Here is an 11,046-nt window from a genome sequence, read left to right as displayed (position 1 = left end):
TTCACCGTCCCATTTTGAAATAAATCTACTCCTAAAATTGTACTTTTTAGGTTTTTGGAGTAGATTTTTTTCAAAACGGGACGGTGAAAAATTCCCAAAAAATTCACATAATTCTATTTTGCATTGCAGAACAACATATTAAAATTTCATGAAATTCTCTGCATTTTGTTGTAGCCATCGAACCACCTTAAAATAATTCATTGTATGTATATGTACCATCGACTCACGGAGTTTAAGGAGGAAGCAGGGATTCTTTGGAGCTGAAGTAATAATTGAAAAAAAAATTAGATCGACGGGGTTCTTATATATGGACCACTAGTGGTCCATCTATAGATACTTATTAGCTGCTTTAACAATATCATCTGGTTTAATAATTTACGAGTAATACGAGAGACTTGATAATTTATAAATAAACTTGTGACAAAGTATATACATATAATTTTGTTAGTGTCCTCTAAACAATATTAATAATTTATTAAATAAGTTTCTTTGTGTCCAACAACGTTATTTGTTTGTTTTATAACATAAAAATAACTTGCTTCCATGCATTTAGTTTTGATAGTTTCCGAGATATCGGCCTGGACATATAATAAATCGAACACGCTATATAGCAATAGCTAGAAATTGTGCTGTAAACAATCTCGCCGATTAAATTAATCAGAGTTTAATCAAAATCGCTTTTCAGCTTCAAAAATTATCGACAGCATATATAACAATGTCAGGCATTAGTTGGCAAAGCGGGAAACTTTCGTTCAACATAAGAATTGTCCATATACATAATTTTAAATCGCCTCTGTTCACCTGTTTTTTAAACTAACGAAAACGTTTGCGAGAATTTCAAGATTATTCTTCCGATCGCTTTAGTCCGTTTTGTAACCAATAGCGAAATAGACGTAACATAGTTAGATGTTGGAGAGAAATAGAAGAAAGATGAACGTGGATTTTCCGCGCGATAGAACCGTACCCTTATTTTGTACAGGATTTCGGGGAAAGTGGGGCTCAAATTTTTTTCAAACTAGAAACCCCTTGCAAGTCGACTAACACCAATCGATAGGGCTTGAAAAGACGAATCCAACGACCTATATTTTTATATGTTTATCGTGAATATTAATAAGAACAATGAAAAATATAAGGAACAAGAACAGATCTATATAATGTTAATTATGTGCAAAATAATAGCACCGACTAAAAAAATGAAAAAATTCTAAATTTTAACAAAATTATTTAATTAAAAATTACGAAAAAAGAAAAAAAGAAAAATCCAGAGTTTTACAATGGCGATTTATTCGTTCTCGTCCCACACATGTAAGAGGAGTAAATAGATGAATTTAGGTATTTTTTGTAGCTGCCCAAAAACAGTTTTAAGGGGTAAAATCACTCCTCATATGTAGAGCGGCTTTTTGCTTTTCTCGATATATTTTGAAAAGTGTTCGAGATATCAAAAAATGTTTCAAATGAAAGTTTTATGCTAAAATCTCCTCTATTCAACAACATTAATATAATATTTTTTAAAAATAATTTTTTAAACAAAAATTTTTCTTTAAAATTTTATTAATGTGGTTAAATAAATATGTTTTTACCATAAAACTTTTATTTGAAACATTTTTTGATATCTCGAATATTTTTCGAAATATATCGAGAAAAGCAAAAAGCCGCTCTGCATATGAGGGGTAGTTTCATCCCTTAAAATCATTTTTGGGCAGCTACAAAAAATATCTAAATTCATCTTTTTACTCCTCCTACGTGTGTGGGAAGTTTTATTAAAATCAGAATTTTCGAGTTCGCGAGATTTTCTTGTAAGTTAAATTATCAGAACACAAAAAATTTTATATAGAATTAATTTGCTAATTATTTATTATTTTTTGCTTTTAAAAGTAATTTTTTTGCTCCAACTATTAAAAAGTTACGAAGGGCTGGATAGTGTTACGTGCAAGCAAAATTTAACTCAGTCTTAAAATAGCCAGGAATGTTAAAAGAGAGATATCGATATTGATTAATTATCCGACTTCTGATGGGGAAACGGTTATATATATATATATATATATATATATATATATAAACGCTAAAAAAACTCCCGACGAGGCGGCGGATCACGTCGATGTTAAAGGGAATACAATATTATACTATTACAGTAGATAGATATGTATGTAGTTGCACCGACATGTATAACATCATGACAGGTTGTCCATTCGTGCAGGCGTGCATGGTCGTTCACAGCTGCGTAGGCTTCGACGCATTGTAATCACTCACATTATAAGGTCTGTATATTGACCAGAGAGAGAATTAGAGGTTTGTAAGGTATAATAGTTAAACATACATAAGATAACGCCGAGATAACACACAGAAATAAAAGAATATTCTTGATTTGAAAATATCTTTAGTTTCAACGTGGAAATCTTGAAATGAGATTATATTGCATTAAACGAAGAAAATTTGTTTGAATAAAGTCATTATAATAATGAAGATTATAGTAATCTTCCGTATATACGAAACAATTTACATCTTGTAAGAATTTCAACTTTTTATTTCAACATTTTTTTTCTTGGTTGAACTATATATATAATGACTTCATTCAAGCAAGTTTTCTTCGTTTAACGCAATATAATCTCATTTCAAGATTTCCACGTGGAAACTAAAGATATTTTCAAATCAAGAATATTCTTTTTTTTCTGTGCATACAAAATAATTTAATACATCTGTTTATGATTCGGGTAGGTGTAGGTGGTAGGTATATATGTCGATGGTATTAGTTATGTATGTTCGTTTTCCAACACTGCCGATATAACATTATTTTGGTGTGCGTCCGCGCTACATCTGCAAATATATTGGTGTTATACATATATATAGCCTTCTCTCTGATATAGCACTATAACTACATTTGCAGATGTAGCACGGACGCGCACCAAAATAATGTTTTATCGGCAGTGTCGGGAAATGAACGTGGCTACGTAGTACCAATTTCGAAAATGGATGTACTGGCGGTAACGTACAGGGCCCGAAAAAGGCCGGGATAGCCTCTCTGTCCACAGTCCATAGTCTATGGTCAGCTGACATGTTTATTTTGAATTTTGAACATGTTTGTGAAACGGTTATTGTTCAGATAACATTTGTCGATTATTAAAACAGAAAAATATTACTTTTTAAAAAGAATAAATCTTTATAATAAAGGAGAAAAAAAGATTAATTACTGTTAACGTATTTATTCCTATTATTTAATTATTCCTATTATTTAAGTGGTTAAGTTCTTCAATAGAGGCATCAAGTATGAGTTATTTTAGCGATTTGCATCAAATATCGGGTAAGTGATGTATTTTTTTACTTTTAAGAAGTTATATTAAAGCAGACATGATTAAAGAAAATATCTATTTAATAAACTAGTTAAGAAACTTTTGTTTAAAGTCTACACATTTATACATTAGATGCATAAAGCTCTGATTGGATAATATGTTATAAATTTATTATGTTTTTTATGGTTTTCTTTTCTTTATAGATATTTCCAGTATTTCAGCAATCTCGCAGTCTAGCAGTAGATTAATTGGTAGAGTGGACTTGTCGCAAAGTTTGTTAGACCAGTCCAGTGCAACGAGAGGCAATGACAGGATTGCGATAACCCACGAAACAAGCGCAATCGAGAAAACAATAAGCTCTTTGATATTGTGCGAGGAAAATATAAGTGAACATGTCAAAACCAATATTGTCTATCAATGTATGAAGAAGGCATCCTTGAGCAACAATGATGTTCTGTCCAAGAGTACGGCGAGCAAATTACGAATGTTGCTCTTAATTCACGAACTGGATAAGTACATGCATCTTCCTTCGACAACGAAGCACATGCAAGATAAATTGATGCTCTTGGGGATTATTGACTTATCACCATGTGACTTGAATCCTGACGAGAAACTGGAGGTGAAGTGCTGCATCGAGACAATGCTGCGAGAAAAGATACATGATATGATGTTAAAGTGAGTATCTTGTTATATATAAGAAAAAAGAAAGATTTTATCAACTTAACATAAACCAAGTTTTATAATATAATTTTATAATATTTATTAATGTCTGTGTTATAAGATACGAAGCCTTAGGAGGAAATGCTAAGGAAGCGTCGAAGAACAGCGAATGCAAGATGCACAACAAATTGTTGGAATATCACGACGTGCCAGGAGTACAATGGAAGAATAAAATTGAGGATTTGATCCAGCAATGTGAAAGTGACTTGTTGAAATACATAAACTTAATGGACAAGTGGAACAAGTTGAAATACGAGAATGTGAGCCGAGCATATTTAGAAAAGACAGGGTATTTGTTGCTGCAGGCGCAGGTTGCCGAGTTACAGGCAAAGATAACAAAGCTCTCTTGCATAATCAGAATGTTCAAAGAAACATCGACTACCGTTGATGCTTTCAGAATGCTAAATCGATTAGTCGAGGAGAAGTTAAAAGTAGTTATGGATGAAATTCGTCAGAAAGAAGATTTAAAAAAGCTGTACGATAATTTGAAAAATACGGAATACGATCAGGTGTTATTAACCTACTTGCAACTTTGCAATGCGATAAAGAAGAAAAAACACATCTTGGACATGTTGAAATAGTTCTGTGAAATATGAAGAGATTTAATAATCAAAACAATATAAATACATGTGTATATATATCTATATATCTGATTTAAAAGTAAATACTTTTTGCACTTTTTTATAATCTATATTCGATTATCTTTTAATAAATATTTTGTGGTATAAGTTTCAATTATTTTCAATAATATATCAAGTTATTTCGATTTATTATAAATATATTAAAGTATATTAATAGATTATTTTAAAAGGAATGATAATTTCTTATTCGCTATCAGAAGCTCCATTTTCGTTCTTTGAAACGATAAGCGGTACGCAATTTTTATCAGTAAGAATCCCATGCTCGATGAGAAATGCTTCCACATCCGATGAGTAAAAATCCGTTCCTAGATGATCCGTAACGTGGACAAAGTTTCCTATCACCTGTCCGTTTTTATACGCCAGCAATGTTGGTACGCCAAATTTCTTAAATTGTTTGCTGAGACCTGCAACTGAGCCTGAAGGAAAAGGATGTTATAAAGTAGTATATTGTCTTGGGGGGAAAAAATTGCTATACAAAATCAAATAAATCAATCTTCATTCTAAATACAACAAATAAATACAACTAAATAAAATGATAAAATAATAACTAAAAATAAAATTAAAACTAGCTCTGTTTAAAGATAAATAAATAAGACCTTATTATTTACTTGCAGTTTGAAAATTTAGATATAATTAAAAATATTTTGCTTATTTTTAATTTTATAATGTCAAAGTCAACAAACCTAGAATTCTACAAAACTTTACATAAGGGTATTCTTCCGCAAGAGATATCAAGCATCCATTCATAGCTTCACATCCAGCTACATTATCCTCATAAATGTGAACGATAACAATCACTGACTTGTCTTCTTCATCAATGGCTTGCAGAAACTGATCTGTATTTTCCAAATCGATAACTTTCCCAAAGTAGAGTTTCTTTGTTTTCGCAAGCATTTCTTTCATTCTCTGTCTCTGATACTCCAGAAGGAATTCATCGGTTAATAAGTCTGCCAACTCTGGATCTGCCTCATTCATTTTCTCTTTTTCCTCATCCAAAGTACTGCGGCACGTTAGACTCAATTTTTTTATCAACTGTAGCCTTTCCTTCTCTTGTGATTCTCGCTTTTCTGCTTCCAACTGCTTATATCGTTGCCAATCCTTCCAAGAATACATTTCGAATTCAATGTCAAGTTTTTGTTTAACACATTTGATAATAAAACTTAAATATAATACACGCGTATGCATGCATTGAACTTGGTTTCTTTTCCATAATTGTAATAAACACAAAATGCAGATAATTATACCTTTATAACACCTTTAGGTCCTGTGTTACTGGAGGTCCCATCCCATTCTGAATATGAAGGCGTGGTATATTGTGCAGTGTCGTCAGCATATTTTACATCGTCGCATTCTTTGTCAGAATCCCCAGAATTATTTCCTTCATCTTCGCTAGAACTACTGCTGCAATAGTAGTGCAATTTCTCTCCTAAAATTTTATCCTCCAATGTTGACATGATTTTGGAGTTCAAAACTCTCTTTCTCGTATACAAAGCAGTGGATTAAGCGTGTCCTTTGATCTGAGACTAATAGAAACTTTATTTAGTTGGATTATTTTTGAGTAAGTATAACATGTCAATTATTCCTTAAACTTAGTACATTTGCAAAGTGTTTTGTGATTGGTAGTTTAACAGGTAGATAATTGATTCTATTAACTTAGCTAATACTCGTAATGTGATTGAAAAAATACATTTTTTAAGACATCAAATTTATAGAATAATAAACAATTTAAAAGAATTATTAAGTCGTTTACTAGAAAGATTCTTGAAATCTTTCTATATACATTAGAGCAATTTTTTATTACACATTGCATAGAGATATTTATATTTTACGGAAATGAATAAAAAGAATTCTTATTTTGCATTACTTGTTGGATTGACGTATTATTGGTATTTTTCTTGTTTCAATTTTGTTCCTTTAGCATCTGTCAGTGGCAAAAACACCTCACTTTGACACTCGTGTAACGCGCGAAGGCGTCTTACAACTATAACCTACAATACAATTCCTCACACCGTTCTTGACCGTTCTGAACCGTCTGACCACAGAACATATACCTGACCGTTCCTAAATAATACAATGTCGACTAGCGACGCTAGTGTTCAATGTTAGAACTGTATGTACTATGTCATGTTCTCATAGTTGCAAGTATCGATAATTGGTACGTATTTGTATGTACTTGTCGATTATCCACAGCTCACTTGATAGCAACAAAAATTTATCCAGGCACTTGGTAAATTACGCATTAATAGAAAATTTCTGTACAAAATTTGCGATCAATGGATAATTGATCGATAAATGGTATTAATTTGTCGTTAATTAACTATATATAAGCGTATCCTATTAATAGTTTTTATATCTTTGTCAAGGTATAATAAATGAAGAAAACGCACAATCATCGCATTATCGATCTATCTTCGCGCTATATTTTTCCTATACAATCGTGACCTAAATAAACATATTGAGAATTCATTTCCTAACAACATTCGAAAAACATAGGATTCATTCTCTCTTATGTATGTTTATAATAAACTTGTGTCTTATGTTTATTTCTATTAATGTAGATTAATTTTATTCTCTTTCTCTCTCTAATTTTTAGAACTAAAAATAAGAGACAAAAATAAGTTAAAGATTAAAGTTAATTTATATTGATAGAAATATTGTAGAATATTAAACGTGTTTCGTGTACATACTTTGTAGCTTTCTTTTTTATGCCAAAACATGTGCTCGAATGAGAAGATGCAAAGATCGACCTACTTATTAATTCCTTATTGTACAAGCTAAATCTAATTTCGCATCTAATTCTTCTCGCGTAATAAGTGTTCATTGAAGACGTTGTGGGACATTTGATATGTAACGAATTATTGTTTTATTTTAGCAGAATAATTATATTTTTAACGTAAACAAAAAATTAAAAAATTACATTTATTCAAGTTCGAGCGCACCTGTGTTATATAAGCTGAATAAGTTCTTTTATAATTGCACACACCTGATCTACTATATTAAGGCTATTTTAAATACTGACTCATATTTTCATATCATTGCATTTATACTAATACCTCGATAATAACTCGATAATCAAATTAATTATCGCTGAGATACCATATTTGATTAAATTGACATTACAAGTCGACATTATCGCGTTGTAAGATAATAAAATATGTGAGATTTAATTTACGTAAAGATATCTTAGGGAGAGTCTTAACTTTCAAAATCATATATCCGGTCAAACAGTTTTTATATAAAAAAATATATATAAAAATATAATTATGTATAATATAATAATTTTATATATAATTACATGTAAAATATGTCTACATGTTTTCTTTATTTTTGTAGACATAATCTCCGTCCGTATACGTAGAAAAAAATAATAAGAATAATTGAAAAATAAATAGGAATACAACTTTTGTATTGTTATTTTACGATTGGATTATACAATACTGAATATATTACATCATCATATTTTATATACAATTATTACATTTACTGTATATAATTATACATGGCCAATTTTTTCTTATTTTCTTAAACCTAACTTTTTATTAAAAAACGATGCAAATATGATTTTCTAAATTATTTTCTTTAATTCTTTTTTTTATTATTTTTTTTGTATATGTGAACCGAAATTATACAATAGAAAGAGAATATATATGGATATATTTTACATATGATTGTATATTTATATATTTATATAAAATATTTATATATTTATATATTTATATATTTATATATGTTTTTATATGAAACATTTTTCGGGTTCCCAAAAGAGGGAAAGAATAGTGAAGGAATACAGCGTGCCGTTTTGAAATTGCAAAATGATGTTTATACGTAATTGCGTAAACGTTTTGCCAATAAAACCAACCGTAAAGTGGAAGAGTTAAAATAAATTGGCGTTTTGAGTTCTGTATTAGCTCGTTCGAATAAATCAAACTGTTAAAAGCGTTTTATCTATAATACGCTTATACACGCTTGGAATAATATGAAAAGTGGAAAAGTTAGTCAGAAGAGACAATTATAGATATATATGGCTGTGTTATCTGCATCTGGTCTAGCCCGAGGGTAAATAGGCTACTACCGCGAATGTTCCTACTTGTTGCATAATGTACAGCACGTATAAATAGTGCTCCCCGCGCTAAGTTAACGTCATCTTTATTCAGTGCAAGTTTGTTAAGTAGTCTCCCGCAGTTAATATCATTTCACGTATTATTGTTCGAGCCGCGCGAATGTGCGGTACTGTTGTTACGCTGTCATTGTTTAATCTTGTATTACGTTTTACTCGAATGATTTATTTAATCAAATTTACACGAGAGAGAGAGAGTAAGAGATACATTTTTAATTTTTTTTTCTCCTTTGAAAAACGAAAAAGTGTATTCCCTCTGTTCCACGCAGAGAAATGTAGATCTTTAAAGATTCACACGAATCTGTGTCGTGATACATATCAGAATAAGTAAACCAAAAGAAATAAAAATAAAATTTCTGATAAGGATTTTGTTAGAATAAGTATATATCGCTAGAATATTCCACTTGTTAGCATGCAACATTCGATGCAGTTCGACAATCCACTTATTAAATCAATCGATAGTTGCTGAATCGACTCCTCAGCTGTACCGACCAATTGTCGTTCAAAAAGGGTCAATAACCGATCGATGTCGCACAATTATTTGCGCATTATTCAGTAACTGCGATATATTGGTAAGGGGTATCGGGGTAAAATATCTCTTCGACCGGTCTTGCGCACGATGATTATTGACCGCGAAACTACGCGTGTGCACATATGCAATATTGTAAATGCGTCAAGGTTTTCAAAACTTGTTGTTTCGGAATTTAAAGAATCAATTCCGAATGATTATTGTCGCATTATCGCGACCAGCTGATAAGCGCGATACAGACGTCATTACAAAATACCGAGAGCGAAAGCAAGACCATTAATCCCGACCCGAGTGATCCACGCAAATTCGCTGGGGTTCCTTATCTGCTGACCCCCAGTAACTTATCGCGCGCGGCGCGACGGTAATAAATTTAGGAGAGCGCGACCGTGTAAATACTACTGCACTGCTGAAACTGGATGTTAATTGACTTTGCAATCACCAAATACAACAGCTGATCCGATTTGATTCGATTTATTTTTAACGATGGAGGTATCGCTGATTTATTTGACAAAGGAGGACCAGAGTGCCTTTCACGATGAGTGAGTATATACGCGATCGCTGCACGCGACTCTATTAAACGATAACGACTAAATAAACGTGCTCTAGCCAAGAGATAGTTTAATTATATTTTTAATTATACTTTTAAAAATGTAATTTTATTATAAAATATTGAGGTATAAAATATTTTGCAATGCACAATAAATCAGCTTGATCCTGTTAAGTTTATTGAAGAAACTAAAGTTAGAATTCAAATAAGAATTGGCGTTCTTTTTTAATTATTCGAACAGCAAATTGTTTGAAACGTACATGGTATTTATATATTTTTCTTAATTGATTGATACGCGCGAGTTTTACGCATTATTCTTAACTATCAATTGAAATATGTGATTGTACGGTACATAAGTTGAGTTTTGAACTTGGACAATTCGTTTACGAACGGAATATATATGATCAAAAACTATTTAATTGATTTTAAATGCAGTGGCAAACGACTCGATCTTTCAAACAATTTAGGCATGAGAGAAAATTTATTTACAAAAGCGATTGTGGTAAATTAAATATAACTAATTTTTAATTATTTTCTTTTAAAATTGCCGGAATTTACTTTATTATTTTAATTATATCGGATTTGAATTGTTCGAATTTCTCTGATATATTTTACTTATAGGCTTGAAAAATTTAAACATTTTAATATTTTAAGTATTTTAGATATTTTAAAATTTAAATATTTCAATATTTTAATATTTTAAAATTCAAGTATTTTAAATTTTGAATTTGCTATTCGAATTAGAACTCAGACACAATGAAAGGAATAAGGAACAAGGAATTAAACATAGCCGCATCGTTTTTCAAGACGCACAGCTACTCTCTTTTTCCAAGATACGGAATTCTCTCTATGTCTAATTCCTTGTTCCTTATTTTTCTCATTGTGTATGAGCCCTTAACACTACGTGGACACTGTTTTTTGAAGCATTCACCTGCAGGACACCCTGGGACTTTCAAGTTTAAAGGATTTTTGAACGCGTTTCTGTGTTACAAAAAATTTATAAAAATTCATGTATTATCTTTAAGGTTTCAAAGAGTGATTTCTATACTTACATAAGGCCGGAACTGTTGCAATTTTTTTTAAACGTTATAGGAGAAAACTGTAAAGTATGAGAAATTGCCTGTGCCTTAAAAGGCTTATGGTATGGGCCACACAAAGTGTTAAATTATAAAAACACCGGAAAATTCCAAATACTATCTTCAACA

General features: G+C 31.0%; 2 protein-coding genes across 3 annotated transcripts; one reads left to right on the top strand and one right to left on the bottom strand.

Moving 5' to 3' along the window:
* Positions 1-2,703: 2,703 nt before the first annotated feature.
* On the top strand, positions 2,704-4,594 carry LOC139821938 (uncharacterized). The gene is made up of 3 exons (XM_071793382.1): positions 2,704-3,298; positions 3,491-3,962; positions 4,069-4,594. Exons 1-3 carry the CDS (start codon positions 3,265-3,267, stop codon positions 4,586-4,588), a joined length of 1,026 nt encoding a protein of 341 aa, XP_071649483.1. The 5' UTR covers positions 2,704-3,264; the 3' UTR covers positions 4,589-4,594.
* LOC139821939 (phosducin-like protein) lies at positions 4,589-6,698 on the bottom strand. 2 transcript variants are annotated; one of them, XM_071793384.1, is made up of 4 exons: positions 6,513-6,698; positions 5,893-6,181; positions 5,332-5,746; positions 4,589-5,064 (listed from the first exon to the last, which is right to left on the bottom strand). In XM_071793384.1, exons 2-4 carry the CDS (start codon positions 6,100-6,102, stop codon positions 4,832-4,834), a joined length of 858 nt encoding a protein of 285 aa, XP_071649485.1. In that variant the 5' UTR covers positions 6,103-6,181; positions 6,513-6,698; the 3' UTR covers positions 4,589-4,831. The 2 variants fall into 2 exon arrangements, with proteins under 2 accessions (XP_071649485.1, XP_071649484.1); XM_071793383.1 differs by having other exon boundaries at positions 5,893-6,171.
* Positions 6,699-11,046: the final 4,348 nt, after the last annotated feature.

Source organism: Temnothorax longispinosus, chromosome 11 (assembly GCF_030848805.1).
Source record: "Temnothorax longispinosus isolate EJ_2023e chromosome 11, Tlon_JGU_v1, whole genome shotgun sequence".
Lineage (NCBI taxonomy): Eukaryota > Metazoa > Arthropoda > Insecta > Hymenoptera > Formicidae > Temnothorax > Temnothorax longispinosus.
This window is presented reverse-complemented; position numbering and strand designations above follow the sequence as displayed.

Excerpts from the sequence above, each read along its gene's own strand:
- LOC139821938 (XM_071793382.1), top strand. The coding sequence starts at position 3,265 with ATGAGTTATTTTAGCGATTTGCATCAAATATCGG. Across the intron at positions 3,299-3,490 it reads CGATTTGCATCAAATATCGG|ATATTTCCAGTATTTCAGCA; the intron begins GTAAGTGATGTA and ends TTTTCTTTATAG. Across the intron at positions 3,963-4,068 it reads ATACATGATATGATGTTAAA|ATACGAAGCCTTAGGAGGAA; the intron begins GTGAGTATCTTG and ends CTGTGTTATAAG.
- LOC139821939 (XM_071793384.1), bottom strand. The coding sequence starts at position 6,102 with ATGTCAACATTGGAGGATAAAATTTTAGGAGAGAAATTGCACTACTAT. Across the intron at positions 5,747-5,892 it reads GACCTAAAGGTGTTATAAAG|GATTGGCAACGATATAAGCA; the intron begins GTATAATTATCT and ends TATTCTTGGAAG. Across the intron at positions 5,065-5,331 it reads AAAGTTTTGTAGAATTCTAG|GCTCAGTTGCAGGTCTCAGC; the intron begins GTTTGTTGACTT and ends CTTTTCCTTCAG.